Consider the following 23245-nt stretch of genomic DNA (forward strand, 5'->3'; position numbering starts at 1 on the left):
GTCGTCTTCTCCCTCTCCCTCTGCCATTCTCTCCACTTGTGCTCTCTGGCTCTATCTCTCTGTCAAATAAATAAATAAAATATTTTTTTTAAGGCAAAAAAATGCCCTTGTGTTTCTGGATCAGTTTCCAGTTTAACAGGAAGGAGTTTGTTTACCTATCACTGACCCATGCCCAGTAGTTAAGAATCACTATAGCGATGAGTAGAGGAGATAATAAGGTCATAGAATCTATAAAACTTGCTTGCTATGTATCAGGGAAGAACAAAAGGAAGAAGTTAAGGATAACCTCCAGGGTTCTGTTTGGGATGACTGGGTAGAATTCATAGGGTTTTCAAACTGTGTTCTGTGTGTTTACCCTTCCTTCAGTCAAGATGGTCTCCTTACTCTGATCTATAACTTTGGCTACTCCCCGCTCTGCCGGAAATAACTTCTCTCTTGTTTATTTAAATGCTATTCAACCTTTTGTACCCAGCTCAAAGCCTTGCCTCTAAAAAGTCTTTAAAAGAAAGGTTTTTGTTTTGTTTTGTTTTGTTTTGTTTTTAGTGAGAAAGCATGCAAAAACAGGGGGAAAGGCAGAGGGAAAGAATCCTCAAGCCAACTGCCCCCTGAGTGCAGAGCCCAATGCCGGCCTCAATCTCAGAACCCAGAAATCATGACCTGAACTGAAATCAGGAGTCAGACACTTAACCGACTGAGCCCCCCAAGCACCCTTAAGAAGTCTTTTATATCCACCCTAGTAGACATTAACCCATTAACAAAGAGATGACAGTCACAGGTCAGGATTTACTTTGGTTGCTCCCCCATAGCCCCTTTTCTGCTGCAACTTTTATAACCCTAATGGTAAGTAAATGAAATTTGTATTGTATAATAAAGGACAGATGGGACCTTGTTACCACCATCCCTGGCTTTTCTTGAGTCATACATCGTTAAGTCAAAATGGCATAAAGGGAACCAATAGTTATCTCTGAATTATTCTATTCTGTAATGGCCCCTGACATAATGACCAAGAAAATATTATACTTGTCTTCATTTATGTGACCAGGTCATCCTCTGGATATTAAAATTTAAATAATCTATCAGTAAGTAAAACACTTTGGAGTTTTTTGGGGGGTTATGATTTTTATGGGGTTTTTTGGTTTTTGATAAAACATTTTGGATTGTTATTTCCAGGAGAGGTGATAGACTGCACTGAAGTGCCTCCTCTTCAACCAGTTGCATGTATTCATAAAGTTTTACACAGCAAAAGGTTTAGTTCCTGGCTTTGAAACCATGCATTTATACACGTGAAACTACTTGGCGTATGTCAGGATCAAACTAGCAAACCTGGCCTCATTACCTTCCTGACTAACCCACTTTTAACAAATTGTGGTTTTTCTATATAGGTCTGAACCATGAGATCGCAATTGATGTTGCATTCCTGCCCATGTATTGTCCAGAAGATCTCCGAACATCCCAAATCGACACATTACTAACCTGCATGAATTACAGCTGCGTGTATCCGCAGGATGAACCTGGAAATGACACACTGGCAGGTTCAAGAGCACTTGCAGGTAAGATAATTTCAGTATTCCTTTCACTCAGAGGATAAAATTAGTATCGTAAACACTTCTAATCTTAAAATGTAATTATATAAATGGTTCTAGCTTTAACATTCAATATAATTTAAAGGGGCGTTTGGTAAATGTGCCCCAAGATTTATAAATGAGAATATATTTTTAAATAAAATTGGACAAATTAATGGTTTTGATTCCAGGCAGACATTAAGAATATTCTCTTATAATACATTTCTAAATGTAAGTATTCATTAGATTTAAGTGGTATAACATGGAGCAGTGCCAGTTCAACTCCTCTCTCCTTTTAACTAAGGCGGGATGATCTGTCCTTTCATTTTACAATTGCCTGAAATTTTAAGACCTCCACAGCCTAGTACGGTATGGTTGTTTTCTCTTATAAATGTTTAGTTATTCAAGTGCTATGCAATAAATTCCTTGAGGATGGCTAGGAGTTCATGTAATCCCAATAGTGAAACACTTCAACTGACTAATTGTTTAGGCTGCTACATAATTTACTGAACTCTAAATTATTTCTATGTTCCCGTAAAATTATGTATCCAGTTATAATTATCTACTTCCTATTGTCATATCATTTTCCTGAGTGGGTAGTAAAGTTTCTAGCAGTTCTCATTGAACTTAGAAGGATATTACATTTAAAAGAACTTTTAAGACAGCCTTTATTATCTTGGGATTTTGTGGTGGGTCTTTCTAAGATGATGAAACTCTTGAGTACATACTGTTTTTAAACAAGTTTTATGAACTGTGCCTGATGATGAAGTAACTTTTGGCAGGAATGGTTACTGCAAACTAAGCTTGAATCTCTTGTTTTATGAGTCTTTTACTTTTACCACAGTTTATTTTAGAGATGATATAGTAGCTGACTTTGCAGTATTACTTTCTACATTGCAGCTCTTTTCACTTCCAGAAAGTCCAGATCTTTTAATTAGTGCCCTAATATATAGTTTAAATATTTGTTATTTCTTTTCTTACGACATACAACATCTACTTTCATCACATTTCTTCTGCTATGTGTATATGTTATTATTGGTATGAAATATCAAGGCAAAACTCTCAGTTGCTAATGCCAGTTGTTCTCCAAAAGTCACTAACATGGTCACCTGAAAAAATGTAGTATCATACTGCCCAATCAGTTAATATTTGAGACATGAAGGGCAAGAACCACTAGAAAAGTGATGTGGTAATCAAAAACAAGGTGATTTGTTTCAAGCAGAATATGTCCCAGACCATTTGTTGACGATTTTTTCCCCCATTGGATATTCTTTCCTGCTGTGTTGAAGATCAATTGATCATATAGTTGTGAGTCCATTTCTGGGGTTTCTATTCTGTTCCATTGATTTATGTGTGTTTTTATGCCAATACCATACTGTTTTGATTACTATAGCTTTGTAATATAACTTGAAGTCCAGGATTTGATGCCTCCAGCTCTGCTTTTTCAAGATTGCTTCAGCTATTCTGGATCTTTTGAAGTTCCATATAAACTTTAGGATTGTTTCATCTAGATCTGTGAAAAATGCTGTTGGTATTTTGATAAGGATGGCATAAGATCTGTAGATTGCTTTGGGTAGTACAGACATTTTAATAGTATTTTTTCTTCCAACCTCTGTGTATGGAATGTCTTTCCATTTCTTTATGTCATCTTCAATTTCTCTCATCAGTGTTTTAGGGTTTTCATAGTACACGTCTTTCATCTCTTTGGTGAGATTTATTCCTGGTTATCTTATTATTTTGGTTACAGTTGTGATGGGGTTGTCTTTTTAATTAATTTTTCTGCTGTTTTCATTATTACTGTATAGAAATGCAACTGATTTCTGTATGTTTATTTTGTATCCTATGGCTTTAGTGAATTTTTTAAATCAGTTCTAGCAGATTTTTGGTGGAGTCTTTCATGTCGTCTGCAAATACTGAATGGTTTACTTCTCCTTACCAATTTGGATGGCTTTTGTTCTTTTTTGTTGTCTGATTGCTGTAGCTAGGACTTCCAGGACTATACTGAATAAAAGTGGTGAGAGTAGACATCCTCATCGTGTTCCTGACCTTAAAAACTGAGAGTTTTTTCCCATTTAGGATGATGTTAGCTGTGGGTTTTCCATGTATGGCATTTATTATGTTGAGGTATGTTCTCTCTAGAACTACTTTGCAAAGGTTTTTCATCAACTATGGATGTTGAACTTTATCAAATGCTTTACCTGTGTCTATTGAAGTGATCATATGGTTTTTAGCCTTTCTTTTATTGATGCGATTTATCATGTTGATTGATTTGCAAATGTTAATCCACCCTTACAACTGGGAATAAATCTCACTTGGTCTCACACACACACACACACACACGCACAGTCTTAAAGAAATACACATACATGGAAGTATAGTAAACATATAGTTCCATAACCACTTTTTTCCTCCTGACAATGTATCTTGAATAGCTTTCATGTTAGTATATAGAGAGCTGCTTCATTCATTTTAATACCTATAAATATTTAACTATGTGTATGTACCAAAATTATTTACTCAATCCCCTAGTGATTGGTGTTGAGATTATTTTCAAATTTTTGGCTCTCAACAAAGAGTACCACAATGAGTATCTATCTATCCGTGTATATATACATATTTTTTGCACTTATACACATATCTATAAGATGAATTCTTAGGAAAGTAGTCACTGACTTAAATATGTAGGCATTTAAAATTTTCACATTGTCACCCAAAAAGTTTATACTGATTTACACTTTTACCAAAAGCAAGAATCGCACTTTACTCACACCTTTAGAAATGCTAGGTATTGTTGTTCTTGCTACTCTTTGGGAGACTGATGGCAAAAGAAGTCACCCTCACTGTGTGCATCTGTGATGTTTCAAAAAAAAGTACAGTTTTTATACACAAGTCTAAAAAATTAAAGTGAAATGTAGAGAAGCTCATTCTAAGGTACTTCTAAGAGAATCCCTATGTGATATAAATAATAACATCTTAATTTCATACTAGATTTTCTTTTTTTCATATTAATTTTCTAAAGTAGAAAATGATTGTTTGCTAATACCTGAGCTTTGTGTCAGCCACCATTCTAGGTGCCCTACATCCTGAGTATTTAATCTGCACATTCTCTAACATAGTACCAGATGAGTAGTTTGAGAGGTCGTCATTTGCTCAAAGCATTAGCACAAGTAGGCAGAGTCACTTACTCAAACAGTGGTTTTACTTATACTTTATGTTTCAGTCACTCTGTTAATCATTATTTATTAAAGTCAATATATGATAACAATTTGAATTATTAAGGTTTGGGTTGTTGCAGTTAGCATCAAAGCTAAAGATCTCGAAATCTTTCCAAAGCATCTAGATTAAAGTCCATCCCATTCAAAGAAGAAGAAAGTTATATACTTATTTTCTATATTTGTCATTATTGTATTCATTGTGCATTAGTGAATTTGCACAGTTGTAAATCATTCATCAGATTTTGTGACATATCTAACAGAGGTGGCTTTAATAATGACGTTAACAAAGACTAAGCTTGAGAAGCCCTCACTTGCTTCAGTATTGTTATGTTTAAAAGGGGATCCTAAATAGTATGCCCTTGGGGCACCTGGGTGGCTCAGTCGATTGGGCATCTGCCTTCAACTCAGGTCCTGATCCCAGAGTCGGAGTCAAGCCCCAAATTGGGCTCCCAGCTCAGTGGGGAGTCTCTTTCTCCCCCTCACACTCCCTGTGTGCTCTCCACCCACCCTCCAAAAAAAACAGTCTTAATAAATAAATAAATAAACAAACAAACAAACAGTATGCCCTTCAGGCCCCACAAAACCTATATCCCCCACTGGCTTTTAGGTACAGCTTTACAGCCTATGAAGGTTAAGAGCACATGTCTTGAGGCCAAATTCATAGAGACAGAAAGTAAAACAGAGGTATCTAATGGGGAGTTAAGATTTTAAAGGTATGCAAACTTCTGTTTGGGATGATGAAAAAGTTCTGAAAATGGAAAGCAGTGATGGTTGCACAATACTATGTGAATATATCACACAGATGCTACTACTAATGTCAAAATATGGACTGGTATTCCAAAGCCATGTGGCTCTGTGTAATGTTTTCATTTTCTCGTACTTAAAATTAAGTCTTTGTCATGTGTAGCCCTTGAAGTCTGTGATCCGTTAGCTTAGTAGGGGTCAGTTAGTGTTTGGAAGAGTTTCTTTAAATATTTAGAGGAGAGAAAAGGAAGACAGGGACAAAAATGATCTCCAGTTTTTGCCATTGGATCTTTGTTCAGTGCTTTCCCAGGCTGTTTACAGCCCTGCCTTAGCTTTCACTTCCTGCTCTGCAGAGCCTGATGGTCAGCCAGAGGTGAATATTTGGAGTTTTTCCTCAGGCCTTTTCTGAGTATGCATCCAGCGCTAGGCATGTAGGCTTCTTGATGTCCCAGTGCACACAGAAGGTTGTAAAAAGCCCTTATTCCCCCGCATATGTCTTTTCCCAACCCTTTCCTCCTCAGGCTTTTTGATCTGTTGCTTGTCCCAACTTTATACTTTGCCCCAGCTGCTCTGGCTAATGTTTTTGTCTCCATATGCTTTCAACAAAAGCCACTGGGGAAGCTACCCCAGTTGTGGGAATGCCCCAAATCAGGTGAAATGAAAGCAAGCTTTTGTATCTGCCCTTGAGGGAATTTCCCAATTGGCCCAAACTCACAACCGCGTCTTTGAGAGTAAGTTCTGCATGGCACCATCTGGTACAAACAGCCTACACCAGGAGCGTTAGCTGCCATCTTCCTGGCTGCTGCTGATACAGGGAATACATGGGCAATTTAAAGCACCTCAGCACGTTCTTACCACAGTACGGCAGCTCTTTCTCTATTAATCTTTCCCCTGATTGTTTTAAGTTCTTGTATAGATGCCAGAGTTCTGCAGAAGTTGATCTGAGAGTTTTTGTCAGCCCATAAGTTAGTGGTAGGGACACAGCTCTAACACTGCCTACTCCACCATATACAGTAATGTCCTTCACCTGATCCATTTTTGGTAGAGCTTCTTTAGAGTATACAAAGCTAAGTGTTAGTTAATAAAGCTGTTTCAGAGGAAATATCCTTTAAAAAAACTTCAATTACATGTAGTTTGCTTTACATCTATTAAGTTTTGTAAAGAATTGACAATTAAATTCTAAATAGAAAAAGTTATTTTTGTACTCCCTTGAAGTGTAAACAGTAAATTGCTTACTTGGTACCATATAAATAACCCTGAAAAAATATACACTTACTTTAGTCCACCAAAAAGATTTGAAAAGTAAAAATAACTAAATATGGCTTTGGAATACCAGCCCATATCTTGACATTAATAGTAGCATCTGTGTGATATATTCATTGCTATGTGCAGAAGTTACCATAATGTAACTTTGATGAATATGTGACAAATTGGAGGGAAGATGAGGGACATTTGTTAATGTTATAAGAAAAAAAGTCAGCTTATGTGATACTAAATCCAAGTAAATATTTAACTATTTTACAATACTTACCATCTGCTTTTTATTTTTAGGTGATATTATAAAAGCTGCAAGTAGACTGGATAGAGTGCATATCGTCGGTATCTTGGATATCTGTAATTTGGGTAACAATAAAGTAGAAGTCTACCTGCACAGGATTTATAGTCCAACTAATAATTCTTAAAAATTGGCAAGTGAAATGATTACAGGTTATAAGGAGGGCACTGCTTTAAAGATATTCTCTCATTTTGTTGGTAATTTCAGCAACTGTTTTTTGGCAAGAATATTACATAAGCTCTAAAGTTATTAAGTAGTTTATGTTCCTCTTGTGTTTGAAGCTAACGCAGTTCATTTTAAATTCATTACTGAAAAGTTCATCAAAACAATTTTTGTGTATCAAGAAAATTTACCTTACTTCTATATAACTATTATCTTGACTTGTAATGATTTGTGTTCACTATTCTATTCGTGAAGTGCTTTTATTCTCAAGCCTCAGCCTAAGGCATCCTGACTTATAAGAGTTAACTTCTCGTGAATACTTAATATCCTTCCACTTTTCTTCACCTATAGTGGGAAATTCTGAATTGCTAATTTGAAGATTAAATTCTCCTAAAGTGGTCAACCTGCATTTCTCATGACTGTGATGGTTACTGTCATTTTCAAAAAGCACACATGGATTGTTATGGTCCGGTTGCCTTGGTCCTTAGTTTGGTCAGCTGTACAATGAGTGTGTTAAATTGTCTTAAGGCTTTTCACTCTTTATTGTGACTTTTATCCTTCAAATTTCTAAATGTTTTGACCAGTGTGTGAGCTTAAAAGCCAGAGGCTACGTGGGTTTCCACTTTTGCTATATTCATGTGTAGTTTTGGTACATGTAATGTGAGTTTAAATAGTGAAATTTCATCTCATATTAACATTTAAAGTGTGCATATTGAAAATATAAAACAGTGACTAAGGGGATTTTATTCTGGTTATCTATTATACTTCGTTTTAACTGTAAATCACCATTCCACATTTGCGAAGCCCTGTGGTTGACAGTTATGTGGTTAGTTAGATGACCAAAATGACCATCACATGAGTTAAAAAGTATTCAATGTCAAGATCAATCAATCTAGATAAGCAATTACCTTGTGGGGTTTTCTTCTAGCCCTCTGGTTCTGTGACTTCATATGCTATATATTTTAAATGTTCTGGGCAGCTCGTGAATCTAAAGACAGATGCTGTACTTTGTTCATCAAGGCATTCAGCATTTTGTTCCTTATAATTGTGTTTAAATGTTAATTAAAATAGTGACTTCTTGTGTTAAAATTTTGAGTGTATTATTAAAGTTAAAACAGTAACTTTTTTGGTCTCTTGTCTCATTTTTAATGTATTTGACATCCCTCTTCCATATTTTTTGGCCTATAATAGACTACATATACTTGTTAAATGAACCAATATGATTCTTCCATGTGGGTTGAAGACTTGTTTATCAAATGGAATCTGGGTTTCTCTATTAAACTATCATAAACTTTAAACGGGAATTCAATTTTACTGACATGTAAATGCTGTGGAAGGGAAAAATTAATACTTACATGGTTATTAAAGAAAAACCTCAGGCTGAGATTTCAAAGCTACACACCTTAATGGGTATAATTTTTGTTCTCATATTGAATAAGAAATATGAACAATTTTTGAAAATTTAGGATCTTTAAAAACAGCTTCCCTGGCAATTTATTTTATATTCTAGAAGCATTTCTATCTAAATTTGGAGTTACATGTCTGTGTCCACATTTTTGGTATTTTAAAGTGGGATAGCTATGGTAGCATTTCCTAAGAAAATACCAAACTACCATCACAAGAACTTACCTTCAACTGAAAATGTGTTCATTAATTCCAAAGCCACACAAATATATTACCATGATGTCACTTTCAAATTAAGGAATCAATTAGTAAATTGTGAAATATTATATAATCTACTGGAGAACCACAGTCTCTCCCTTTAGATGGCAGATGAGCTATATGCATTGAAATCCTTTAGTGACCTATGAAAGAAAGAATCTGAGCACCTGTTATCCCTGCTATTTTTATTTCTTTATGGAATTATCCTGTATTCATTTTATTCATATTAAAAAAGGACTTCTGGGTGCCTGGGTGGCTCAGTGGGTTAAAGCCTCTGCCTTTGGCTCAGGTCATGATCCCAGGGTCCTGGGATTGAGCCCCACATTGCTCAGGCTCTCTGCTCAGCAGGGAACCTGCTTCCCTTCCTCTCTCTCTCTCTCTCTCTCTCTCTCTCTGCCTGCCTCTCTGCCTACTTGTAATCTCTCTCTGTCAAATAAATAAATAATATCTTTTAAAAAAGAAAAAGTACTTCTAAGAAATTAGTGTCACCTTTATTTGATGACAGTAATAACATTTGATATTTTGAGCTATATAACCTCTGCCAATATGGACCAATGTTATAACCGATTCTGTTATTCTAAAATCATTTCTGTGGTTTGTACTGGTTGCTTTTTCACTGGTTTGCTTTTTAGGTACGTTTTTTTTTTCTTTTTTCCTTCCTTAAACATTGCTACCCAAGAATTTGCAGGTACCCTGATGGGAAGTAAAATATATATTATTGAGTCCTGATTTTTTTTTAATTTTATTTTTTCAGTGTTCCAAAATTCATTGTTTATGCACCACACCCAGTGCTCCATGCAATACATGCCCTCCTTAATACCTACCACCAGGACTACCCATTCCCCCACCCACCTCCCTTCCAAAAACCCCCAGTTTATTTCTATTTTTTTAAAGATTTCATTTATTTATTTATTTGAGAGAGAGAGAGAGAGAGGAGAACACAAGTGGTAGGGAGGGGCAGAGGCAGAGGGAGAAGCAGACTCCCCCACCCAGGGGGATGCCCAATGAGGACTCCATCCCAGGACACTGGGATCATGACATGAGCAGAAGGCAGATGCTCAATGGACTGAAACTCCCAGGCTCCCCCAGTCCTGAATATTTCAGTAATTAACTGCTTTTAGTTAAGAAATTTTAGGGGAAAAGGTTAAAAAATTAAAAAACAAAACCAAATTTGGGTATTGTCTGAAGATTCCAGTTCTTCAAGGTTATCTTCGAGTCAAGTAATATTATATTTGTCTATTGTCCAAAATAGAAACATTACATATAAACTCATCTCTTGGTCCAGGTCATAACACTCATTATGTTATCTTCACTCTTACATTATTATGTTGACACCACTTCTAGCCTTAAGTTTCTGTTTTCCTTCACACTAAAGAAATGAAAAGTAGATTTTGAAAAGAGAGACATTCAAGTAATTATACAAATAACTGAGCTAAGTGCTACAGAGGAAAGATATGTGCTTTATATTAGAGCTTCATGACAAAGGAAGCCAAGTTGGGGTGGGGAGCACTTGGGAAAGTTTTTCCTGGGAAAGTGAATGTGTGTTTGGGGACTTGAATGAGAACTGATGAGGCTGGAGTGCAGAAAGTGGGGTACAAGAGGAGACAAGCAAAGAGACCAAGCCTCTTGCAGGCTATGCAGAGCCTTGTAGGCCATAGTAAGGATTTTAGTATGTATCTTCAGAGCACTGGGAAGCTATTATACAGTTTGTGGCCATATGCGCCATGATTCAATTTGTTTTAGAATGGTCACTGTCTCCTGGAAGGAGAATGGTTATAAAGAGGTCGCCAGAGACTGTTACTTGACCCTAATAACTATTCTCTTCTATAGTAGTAGATCTGTCAATTTTTAGCTCGGAACATAGCTACCTACAATACTTTCCCCTGGTTCCTTTGTGGTTAGATATGGCCTTGTCACTAAGTTCTGACTGAGCTCAGAAGTAAGCATAAGTTATCTGTACAATTACTAACCAGTTTCCCAAAGGCTGTAAGAAAATGCTCTCTTTCCCTTTACCTCCCTTCCCCACTGACTAAAATGTGAGCATGGTGGTGAGACATCTGTCTTGCAGAGGAAGAGCAACATTATAAGGATGTCAACCCAACCAGCTAGTAGGAGCCTATGTCCCTGATGTTGAGCTGCCATACCAGCTTTGTACTTCTTAACTGTTCGGGCTATTTCATGAGAGAAAGATAAACTATCTTGTTTATGTCACCACTATTTTGAGTCTCTGGTCAGCAGTCCAACCTATATACTACTAATGCAGTGGGCAGAAGTAAAAACAAGAGGACCAGCTAGATATACAGTCCATATAAACTTCAGAGATAACATTAAAATATAGATTCAGGCGTCTTGCCCAGTTCTAATGGTCCAGTTCTTAACAAATTCCACTGAAAAAATTTTAACCCACAAAATTCTTCCCCTCCCCCCTCAAAATCACAAAGGCAATTTATTTCCCAAGTAAGATGTATCTTTGCTGTCATATGTTCCTAGGCATATTTGACTTTGGACATCAAGTGATTTTGTAATATCAGATCTCAGTTATTTATTTTATTTGGCTTGGGCTAATATTAAAATTAATTTTTATTCCTTTTGAACATACACCAAGTTAGAGTCATCCAGCCCAGAACTGGAAGTTTGCTATGAATAATCAAGGGTTACCTGCATTCTATTAGAAATGCAGCTCTGGCGGCACCTGGGTGGCTCAGTTGGTTAAGCAACTGCCTTCAGCTCAGGTCACAGTCCCGGAGGCTCGGGATCGAGTCCCGCATCGGGCTCCCAGCTCCATGGAGAGTCTGCTTCTCCCTCTGACCCTCTCGCCTCTCATGCTCTCTCTCACTGTCTCTCTCTCAAATAAAAATAAATTTTATAAAAATCTTAAAAAAAAAAAAGAAATGCAGCTCTGTGCTTCTTCATCTTCCAATTACGGGTTTGCCATAAGTGTCGTTCAATCATATGGAGAAATTTGAAATGTTCTTTGCCTAAGAGATGAATAATTCCCTTCTCTATGCTTTTATTAATACTAATTATGTACTTTTGCTAAGATATTTAATACTTATTAAGGTCCTTAATATTAAGATACAAGTAATCTAAAAAGTCCAGGAATATTAAATGTTTGAACAATACTGTATAGCAGTGGTTCTCAAACTTGGCTTCACGTTGGTATTACCTGGCAATTTGAAAAATTGCTATGCTTAAGTTTCTGGTTGGGCTGTAACCTGGGCATTAAGGTAGTTAACAGCTAGCTGCCCAGGTGATTCTAATACACAGACAAGTTTGAAAGCCACTGCTATACAGCACTGTTTAGAGCACTTGTCAATTTTATTAAAGCTCAAGCTTTAACCAACACTTTGAATTTACCTTGGTTTTAGGTGCTATGATTTCAGCTACTTTCAATGCAGTTTCATCATAAATTGTGCTGAAAGGAAGGAAAAATTAAAAATTGATAGTTTTTAAGGGCACCTCAGTGGCTCAGCTGTTTAAGCATCCAATTCTTGATTTTGGCTCAGGTCTTGATCTCAGGGTCATGAGATCAAGCCCTGTGTTGGGCTCCACACTCAGTGCAGAGTCTGAGATTCTCTTCTTCCTCTGCCCCTCCCACTCAGCACCCCCCAAATAAATAAATTAAATCTTTTTAAAAATTGATAGTTTCTAAACAACTTTTATTTTCAGAGTTCTAGCATATCAGATCTGGAAAAGAACTTATGGTTAAATAAACTCTAATCTAACCTCTTTTATGGTGTAAATGAAGAAAAAGTCCCAGAGAGGTTTTTATTTTCCTGAGGATATAATAGTAGCTGTTGCAGAATCAGCACTTGTGCCAACTTTGGGTTTGCAATATACTTAAAAAAATGTTCATACTACCACCTGAAGTACAAAGAAACACACAAATATAGATCATACAATATGTAGATGTACACTATATAGATACAAATATAGATTGGAAGCTGAAGCACAATGAGGATGAAATAAAATGACAGCACCAAATCTGTCAAAACTACGATCCTGTACTATTTTCTTCATGTACAAGTTTATGCTTTCAAGTTCTTAAATTGTCAAGTGCATAAGAATTACCTGGAGAGCTCATTTAAAATGTGAATTCCTAGATATTTTCCTCAGATTCTGATTCAGGATTATTGGGGGTGGAACCCAGAAATCTTCACTTAAATAAAATTCCAGGTGAGTATAATGTAGGTGTTCCACAAACAAAACTTCAGGGGTACCTAAGTGGCTCAGTCAGGTAGGCATCCGCCTTCACCTCAGGTCATGATCTCAGTGTCCTGGGATCAAGCCCCCGAAACAGACTCCCTGCTCTACAGGGAGTCTGCTTCTCCCTGTCCCTCTGCCCCTCCCTCCCACTTGTGCATGTGCGCGCGCGCTTTCTCTCTCTCTCTCTCGCTCTCAAATATATAAAATCTTAAAAAAAATAAAAACACTGAAAAAGAACTAGACCTCTCACACCCCAGCAAATTACCTTAAGAGTTAACAGAAAAATTACATTGGCAGGTGTTTATTTTTCTGGGACTAATTTTACTTCACTGCAAATTTTCAAAAACAATCTAAGATTATGTTTGTAAGTTACAACTCTCTCTCTGAATGTCATAAAAGGAAACATAAATGCACCTTGTACAAGATATATGATGCTGGTTACCGAAGAAATTCATGCATTTCAACCTTCAGAACAATTTTAAGTAGTTTAGTAAAATCATTTTTAATATACCAGCACTGCCACAAAGTGTTACAGGGAAGTTGTCATTTTTAAGGCCTGTAATGACTTAACTTCTGCAAAAAATATAACCTGAAGATTTGAAACTATTAAGTTAAAATGAACAAAACTTAACTTCTAATGAGTTTAGATTTAATTTCTCACTAATCTGTTTTTAAACTATTTCATGAGACGTTTTTCCTTGAGAAGCAATTTAATACCTGGTAGGAAAAGCAAAAGTTAAATTTCTAGGACTTGACTAATTATTTGCATATTGCATGCTGATGTTGCATTTATCAGAGATGTCTATCAACAATCAGCAAACTAATAGATTTGGCCATAGTAGCACTGCCCTTTTCAATATGACAGTTTTCTTTGTCCAGTGAAGACAGGCTTTCTTATGAGTTTGAACATCGAAATCATAGTCCTAATAGCAAAATGTTCAACTTTTTGTGTTTACTCTTAAGTAGACCACAAGCTAATACATCTAGACCTTTAAACTTTCCAGTTCAATTCCATGAATAATTATTAACCGATTACTATGTGTAAGGTGCTTATAATAACAGGGGAGGGGATGTACAGGTGAGTAATCGACAGCTATAATAGGATAGAAAGTTTAAATCTGTAGCGTGCATCTGTTGGGATTTATTCATCAGTTTCTATTGCACATTTCCTGAACTCCTCCCTTCTGCTGAATAGAAGGGTTCATTCCTACCACAGGGTCCACTCCAATGCTCTTATCTCAGATGCCTAAGGACAGACAAGAAGTAGGGGAAGAAATATCTTTCTGTTCATTCCTACTGCAGGGTCCACTCCAATGCTGTTATCTCAGATGCCTAAGGATGGACAAGAAGTAGGGGAAGAAATATATTCATTGATTATCTCACTCAACAATGTCTCCCATTTTCCTATTTTCTGTTTTCCTGTTCCCCTGGCTCTAGGAGTCTCTCTGGTTCCAGACTACTTCCCTTGGACTTCAGACTACCATTGTGCCTGCTTTCCTTTTGACCTGGTGTCCTCAGCTTCTCTGAAAGCCTGATGCCTGTTTGTCTCATTTGCTGACTTTTGGCCCAGACTCCTGCTATCTCTGTCTTGTCAATTTATCAACTTCTTCACCAGCCCTTGGCACATATTGCAATCTCCCTAGCCCAGCCACTTGGCCAGACCAGTTGACCCTTCAGCAATACATATCAGTTGCACTCCTGATTAAAAGCAGAGCTTACAATAAAGGAAGTGACGAAATAAATAAGTCTGTCTAGACATCTGAAAGCACCAGAATTAAAAATACTAAATATTCAAAATCAAACCTTGACCAATCTTTTGTTACAGTATAACACATGGGACATAAAAATTAATGGAATGCGGCAACTCAGGTATCAGGCAATCAACAAATATTTGAGCGCCTACCACGGGCAAGGCACTGTACTTAAAAGGATCCCTAGCCACTGAAATATGTTGACTTTTCAACGAATAAACAAGGTGGCTGAAGATATTCCTTGGGGAGCCTGTTAAGAAAAATTCCACAAAGAAGTAAGAGGGGGAAGGGCTATAAAATCAATTCTACTTCTACCGTAGCAATTAAACTTCTGGGTCTTAACTCCTGGCTGGACTGGTTGATAGCATATTTCAGCAGGGCTTGGAAAACCAGTTTGTTTTAGATAATCTGAGAGAGGTGACTTTCAGCCTCGTCACGTGGGATTCCCAAGAGTCCAGTTCCTCATTCCGATCCACTCCATGTTTATGAACGTGCATTAGCTGGCACATTAAGAAAAAAAATCTCAGTGCAGGAAGTCATCCAATCCTGATAAGTTGACATGTAGAATAAAGTTTATGGTGTTATTTATTGCTAACGTAGTCCTGGTTAAAGGTTACGTGTGTGCAGTTGGAGGAGGGGCAGGCAAGGGAGAACGTAGATAACTAAAGTGAAATAGAGCTGATGTATTCAGAGCTTATGTTGCTAGAGGTGAGATCAGTTACCTACTTGCAACTGAAATTTCAAACTTCTGCCTAGCGGGGACTTGAGTGGACAAATGGTGACTGATAGTTGGAAATACCAGCAGACATCTTAAGTTTTATGCTCAGATGAACAAGCAATGAACCAGGAGAATAAGTCCAGTTGTTTTCGGCTGCTTGTAATTTTTACCTTTTTATTTAAAATCACGGCGTCTTTTTCAATGAATGCCTATGTGACTGTGACTTATTACAATGAAACCAGCAACTACACTACGATAGAGAAGTGTGAATGTGGTGTTTATGGATTAGCCTCACCAGTGGCTAATGCTATGGGGGTGGTGGGCATCCCCAAGAACAATAACTACCAAGCTTGTGACTACAACACTGAGTTTACTAATACTAACAGTCCCTGGATTGCACTGATAGAAAGAGGTAATTGTACATTTTCGGAAAAAATTCAAGCAGCGGGCAGAAGAAACGCAGATGCTGTTGTGATTTACAATGTTCCAGACACTGGCAACCAGACAATACAGATGGCAAATTTCGGTAAGTAATGACCGAGTCCTAAAGAGGGTTTGTGTCTTTGTTTATCTTAAAATGGTATTTCAATCTAGAACTACTCTAGGATCTGGCAATGACATTGTAAAAATGATTTAATTTTTTTTTCTTTTTTGCCCAGCACTATTATCCCTTAATTAATACTTGCAATTAATTTGTTCCAAAGACAAAAGCAATTCATGAATTGATCTCTATATCCCTTTCATGATTTTCTTAGTTGTATTAGTTTGCTCACTGTTTATTTCATAACTGTTTTTGAAGAAAATGCACCTTACTTCTAAACATTAAAGAAAACTTAAATATTTTAATTCCATTTTCAATTTGTGCTTTTCAGTTTGATTCATTTTCTTAGACAGAAAGAATTGTATGTATTCAAGTATGCAGTAACTACAAAACTGATTATTATAAGTAAACAATAGCATATTGTAAGTACACAAAATGTTTAGAGAAATGGGAATCTATCTGCTGTGTGCATATGAGATTTGAATATTTGTGGGACTAATACATATAAAACTACTCTCTAGAAAGAGTATACATTGGAAAAGGCATAGTAGAAATAAGATCACACCAAAATTTACATCAAAAGTAAAAGATTCCCTTGTAAGTATTTCCTTAGGACTTCATAAGTAAGTATAACCATCTAATTTATTAACTTGCTACTGGAATTTACTTCCAAGAATTATTGTTTTTATTTTATTTGTTTTGTAAAACAATGCCACTTTCCAAATAAATGATACTTAAACTAGTAAAGAAGTAGATTTGTTACCCAAGTTTTCTATAGTGTGGGTAAGAATGGGTATTTTTAGCCCCAAATAGCTAAAGAGGGAAATAAAAGGCAATAATTTCAAACAGGGTAAGAACTGGAAGAACACAATATCAGGATAATTGGTTATCACCACCAAACTTGAGCCCTGAGGAAATTAATGTAAATTCAACACATTTCAGAATTGCAAAAGAGAGTAAATCAAATTTGTGTTAAGAATAGTAGCGACTGGAACATGCAGGTTATACACATGCAGTATGGCAGTTTAGTACTAATGTAGGATAAACAAGCTGATTGTTTCCCTGGGTATCAAAACACCTGGTAAAGACAATCTTTCAGCAGTACCAAGTTATCATAAATGTACAAAACTCCACTTGCTACCTTTTATAATATATTCTAGACACTCCCAGAACTTAGGCATTCACTCTTTTCTTCTTTTGAACTTCAGAGGACTCCAGAAGGCTTCCATGCATGTTCCTACATTTTTACAGGTGACTTTTACTTTTGTAGAAATAAAGAAAGACAGCTTTCTCATGAAAATCAGAAACTGAATCTGTTCTAAGGAACCTACTTCCCTAATGTTCCAATTAGATTCTGAGTGCTCTAAGTTTCCTTTTGCATGGACAATCACCTTGTTTTCACCCCCTGCTATTTTTTAAAAAGATTTTATTTATTTATTTGAGAGAGAGAGAGATCACAAGTAGATAGAGAGGCAGGCAGAGAGAGAGAGAGAGAGAGAGAGAGAGAGAGAAGCAGTCTCCCTGCTGACCAGAGAGCCCAATGCAGGACTTGATCCCAGGACCCCGAGATCATGACCTGAGCCGAAGGCAGTGGCTTAAACCCACTGAGCCACCCAGGCGCCCCCCCTGCTATTTTTTAAGTATAAATAGTACCAATCTAAATTGTAATCCGGTTGCAAAACTTGCTTTGCAACGCGCAGTAGGGGCCAATATCGAGTGGAATGTGGGTACCCAGCCCCTGATTTTAAAAGATTTACCAAAGATCACTTACAATAAATTTCACCAAAGGGCATGTACACAGTCATCTAAACGTTTGACTCTGAGCAGAGTATTAAAAACAAGGCAGTTACATTTAGCATTCAATATGTACTTCCAGCATACTCAAAGGTACGTGATCAAAAACATTTTTTAAAACTACTGCATTGTCCCTTTTTTCAAACAAGCACATTGAAAAAGAGAGTATAATGATAGTATTTGTAATAGTTTATATTTGTTGCCATTTACTATATGTCAGACACTGTTGTAGGGCCTTTATTTTATTTTTTCATTTTTCCTATTACCACTTTATTTTTTTAATTTAAATTCAACTAGCCAAAATATAGTTTCAGAGGTAGAGTTCAGTAATTCATCAGTTGCGTATAACACCCAGTGGTCATCACATCACATGCCCTCCATAATGCCCAGTGGTCATCACATCACATGCCCTCCATAATGCCCATCAGCCAGTTACCACGTCCCCCAACCACCTTCCCTCCAGCAACCCTCAGTTTGTTCTCTAGACTTAAGAGTCTCTCATGATTTGTCTTCCTGTCTGATTACTGGTCTTTAACATTGAATGTCCTCAACCCCAAAGAATTAAAATTGTAAGTTTAATATTTTGCAGTTGTGAGACCTGTCAACTGGTGTGTTATTGGAGTTCTCCTTTCCCAGAAATTTACCTTATATAGAAATTATTAGATGATGCAGTCGACAGTAAAGCAAGTGTGGATACAAAAACTCTATGATCAGCTTCTAGGCCATTACAGATTGACTCATTATTTTGTAACATAAGCCAAAAGGGTGTGAGGTTTTGCTATCTTTTCACTAGTGTTCTTTTTTTTAACCTTTATATTATTTTTTTTTATTTTTTAACTGTTATGTTCAATTAACCAGCATATAATACATCATTAGTTTTTTTTAAAGATTTTATTTATTTATTTATTTGACAGGCAGAAATCACAAGTAGGCAGAGAGGCAGGCAAAGACAAAGGAAGGAAATCAGACCCCCTGCTGAGCAGAGAGCCCGATGCGGAGCTTGATTCCAGGACCCTGGGATCATGACCTGGGCCGAAGGCAGAGGCTTTAACCCACTGAGCCACCCAGGTGCCCCCATCATTAGTTTTTGATGTAGTGTTCAATGATTGTTTAAGCATGGGGGTGGGAGGGTGCGTAACAATTCCTCTTCCTCCTCCAAAAGCTCGTGGCTTCATCTCCATCACCTCGTCTTTTATCACCCCTAAAAACCACCTTTTCAGCGTTGGCCCCCTCAGGGCTGTAGCACCCTTGCCTTCTGGCCCTGTTCCACCTACTTCTCCATTCCTTCGATCCCATTTTTCCATGCTAGACCTTGGGAGAATTTCCACAATGTTGTGCCTCTTTGCTTACTGATGTTGATGCCCTCCAACCACAGATCACTAGGAAAGACGTGTAGTTGAAAAAGGTGGGTTTTTTATTTGCTGCAGCAAACGGAGAATGCACACCATGGGAAACCATGGGGCATCTCAGTGACAGGGTGGTAGAAGGGACTTAAGAGAATTTGGACTTGCTTTAGATGATCTGCACGAGGGTTGAGGGAAGCAGGCCATTTACCAGCCACCCCAGTTTGCCTGAGACTGAAGGATTCCCTGGAACGTGAGACTTTCAGTGCTTAAACCAGGAAATTCCTGAGGAAACCAGGCTGACTTAGCTACACTAGCTGGTTTTGTTCTAGGTTTAAAGGCTGCAGTGTCTGGGTGGCTCAGTGGGTTAAGCCGCTGCCTTCGGCTCGGGTCATGATCTCAGGGTCCTGGGATCGAGTCCCGCCTCCGGCCCTCTGCTCAGCAGGGAGCCTGCTTCCTCCTCTCTCTCTCTGCCTGCCTCTCTGCCTACTTGTGATCTCTCTCTGTCAAATAAATAAATAAATCTTAAAAAAAAAAAAGGCTATCAGAAAGTGGGGGAAATTCTGTGATTAGATTCCTAAATAAATCTTATCTCTAAGTGGGGCAGACTGACCTAAAGCTAGAGCAGTAGTTGGTAAAGAAGCAACAGTCACTCATATTAGCCAGGATGGGAGATGTTTGGTCATTTTTGGTGGGTGGGACACTGTTCATATTTTGACAATGTTCAGACATGATTGTGGAGTAGTCTTATTTTTGTCTTGATCCATCATGGTTGCAGAGCAACCTTCCCTAATATTGATGTTCTGTGAGACTATTTATGCTCAACAAGAAAACACCAAGGCCCAGTTAATAGTGGCAGGCTGGATCCCAGATGTCAGGGGCTGCTTGTCTCTTTGTCACTGACAACACACTATGCTCATGCCTTACTGTGGTGCAAATATATTCTCTTCCCACTGCCCACCACCACCATTTTATATTTCTGGGACTCCTCATGCCCTCTAGGCTGCTTTTGAAGTCCCCAACAAACATAAAGAATGCCTCTGCACTCCTTGCTTCTCCTAGTTTCATGATGTGGGTACAGAGTTTCCTTATTCCTGGGCCCAGTCTATTTATAGCCTCCCTAGTAGCAGTCTTTTTAGTCTGAAGGGGGTAACTTCAGTCTGAAAAGAGTTTCCACTGAGGAGGAATAATGGGTAGCCTAATGCTTGGAGGTGAATCTTTAATTGAACATTGTCCAATTTGCAGTCTGTTTTGATTTTGTCCGTTGATGGTGTTGGAAACAGGAGGACATGCTTATGGTATCCTTAAGTAATGACATAAGGTCTTAACAACCCTTTCCAAATGTTCCAAATGTCCATCCCGTTCTGTCCCAGACATGCAAGAAAATCAAGAGACCCATTATTAAAGCATAAAATTTGGAGCCTGTTAAGTACCCAGTGGATAAGCAAACAGGTCCTGAAAGTGAACTATGCTGTTAATAGATAAATTGCCTTAAGAAATGCTTAAGCTTAAAAAAAAGAAAGAAATGCTTAAGTTTGAGTGCAGTTTTTTTTTCTTTTTTTTTATTTTTAATAAACATATAATATATTTTTATTCCCAGGGGTACAGGTCTGTGAATCGCCAGGTTTACACACTTCACAGCACTCACCAAAGCATATACCCTCCCCAATGTCCATAACCCCACACCCCTTCTCCCAACTCCCCTCCCCCCAGCAACCCTCAGTTTGTTTTGTGAGATTAAGAGTCACTTATGGTTTGTCTCCCTCTCAATCCCATCTTGTTTCATTGATTCTTCTCCTACCCACTTAACCCCCCATGTTGCATCTCCACTTCCTCATATCAGGGAGATCATATGATAGTTATCTTTCTCTGATTGACTTATTTCACTAAGCATGATGCCCTCTAGCTCCATCCATGTCGTCGCAAATGGCAAGATTTCATTTCTTTTGATGGCTGCATAGTATTCCATTGTGTATATATACCACATCTTCTTGATCCATTCATCTGTTGATGGACATCTAGGTTCTTTCCATAGTTTGGCTATTGTAGACATTGCTGCTATAAACATTCGGGTGCACGTGCCCCTTCGGATCACTACGTTTGCATCTTTAGGGATAATACCCAGTAGCACAATTGCTGGGTCATAGGGTAGTTCTATTTTCAACATTTTGAGGAACCTCCATGCTGTTTTCCAGAATGGCTGAACAGCTTGCATTCCCACCAACAGTGTGGAGGGTTCCCCTTTCTCCGCATCCTCGCCAGCATCTGTCATTTCCTGACTTGTTCATTTTAGCCATTCTGACTGGTGTGAGGTGATATCTCATTGTGGTTTCGATTTGCATTTCCCTGATGCCGAGTGATATGGAGCACTTTTTCATGTGTCTGTTGGCCATCTGGATGTCTTCTTTGCAGAAATGTCTGTTCATGTCTTCTGCCCATTTCTTGATTGGATTATTTGTTCTTTAGGTGTTGAGTTTGCTAAGTTCTTTATAGATTTTGGACACTAGCCCTTTATCTGATATGTCGTTTGCAAATATCTTCTCCAATTCTGTCAGTTGTCTTTTGGTTTTGTCTTTGGTTTTGGTTTTCGTTTGCAAATATCTTCTCCAATTCTGTCAGTTGTCTTCTTTCTTTTGCTGTGCAAAAGCTTTTGATCTTGATAAAATCCCAATAGTTCATTTTTGCCCTTGCTTCCCTTGCCTTTGGTGATGTTCCTAGGAAGATGTTGCTGTGGCTGAGGTCGAAGAGGTTGCTGCCTGTGTTCTCCTCAAGGATTTTGATGGATTCCTTTCTCACATTGAGGTCCTCCATCCATTTTGAGTCTATTTTCATGTGTGGTGTAAGGAAAAGGTCCAATTTCATTTTTCTGCATGTGGCTGTCCAATTTTCCCAACACCATTTATTGAAGAGGCTGTCTTTTTTCCATTGGACATTCTTTCCTGCTTTGTCGAAGATTAGTTGACCATAGAGTTGAGCGTCTATTTCTGGGCTCTCCATTCTGTTCCATTGATCTATGTGTCTGTTTTTGTGCCAGTACCATGCTGTCTTGATGATGACAGCTTTATAATAGACCTTGAAGTCCGGAATTGTGATGCCACCAACTTTGGCATTCTTGTTCAATATTCCTTTGGCTATTCGAGTTCTATTCTGGTTCCATATGCATTTTAGGATTATTTGTTCCATTTCTTTGAAAAAAATGGATGGTATTTTGGTAGGAATTGCATTAAATGTGTAGATTGCTTTAGGTAGCATAGACATTTCCACAATATTTATTCTTCCAATCCAGGAGAATGGAACATTTTTCCATTTCTTTGTGTCTTCCTCAATTTCTTTCATGAGTACTTTATAGTTTTCTGAGTATAGATTCTTAGCCTCTTTGGTTAGGTTTATTCCTAAGTATCTTATAGTTTTGGGTGCAATTGTAAATGGGATTGACTCCTTAATTTCTCTTTCTTCTGTCTTATTGTTGGTGTAGAGAAATGCAACTGATTTCTGTGCATTGGTTTTATATCCTGACACTTTACCAAATTCCTGTACAAGTTCTAGCAGTTTTGGAGTGGAGTCTTTTGGGTTTTCAACATATAGTATCATATCATCTACAAAGAGTGATAGTTTGACTTCTTCTTTGCTGATTTGGATGCTTTTAATGTCCTTTTGTTGTCTGATTGCTGAGGCTAAGACTTCTAGTACTATGTTGAATAGCAGTGGTGATAATGGACATCCCAGCTGTGTTCCTGACCTTAGCAGAAAAGCTTTCAGTTTTTCTCCATTGAGAATGATATTTGCGGTGGGTTTTTCATAGATGGCTTTGATAATATTGAGGTATGTGCCCTCTGTCCCTACACTTTGAAGAGTTTTGATCAGGAAGGGATGCTTTACTTTGTCAAATGCTTTTTCAGCATCTATTGAAAGTATCATATGGTTCTTGTTCTTTCTTTTATTGATGTGTTGTATCACCATTGATTGATTTGCGGATGTTGAACCAACCTTGC

General features: G+C 37.6%; 2 protein-coding genes across 4 annotated transcripts in view; both read left to right on the forward strand.

Moving 5' to 3' along the window:
* Positions 1–8359, forward strand: part of RADX (RPA1 related single stranded DNA binding protein, X-linked) — a 77769-nt gene extending 69410 nt beyond the window's left edge. For all 3 annotated transcript variants that reach the window (XM_032330304.1, XM_032330305.1, XM_032330306.1), the window contains exons 13-14: positions 1383–1550; positions 7073–8359. In XM_032330304.1, coding sequence (XP_032186195.1) covers positions 1383–1550; positions 7073–7203 — 299 coding nt within the window. In that variant the 3' untranslated portion in view covers positions 7204–8359. The remainder of the gene's footprint in view (positions 1–1382; positions 1551–7072) is intronic.
* Positions 8360–15371: 7012 nt separating this feature from the next.
* RNF128 (ring finger protein 128) overlaps positions 15372–23245 on the forward strand; it is a 107403-nt gene continuing 99529 nt past the window's right edge. The window contains exon 1 of the mRNA XM_032330776.1: positions 15372–16101. Coding sequence (XP_032186667.1) covers positions 15696–16101 — 406 coding nt within the window. The 5' untranslated portion in view covers positions 15372–15695. The remainder of the gene's footprint in view (positions 16102–23245) is intronic.

The sequence above is a fragment of the Mustela erminea genome, chromosome X, assembly GCF_009829155.1.
Source record: "Mustela erminea isolate mMusErm1 chromosome X, mMusErm1.Pri, whole genome shotgun sequence".
Lineage (NCBI taxonomy): Eukaryota > Metazoa > Chordata > Mammalia > Carnivora > Mustelidae > Mustela > Mustela erminea.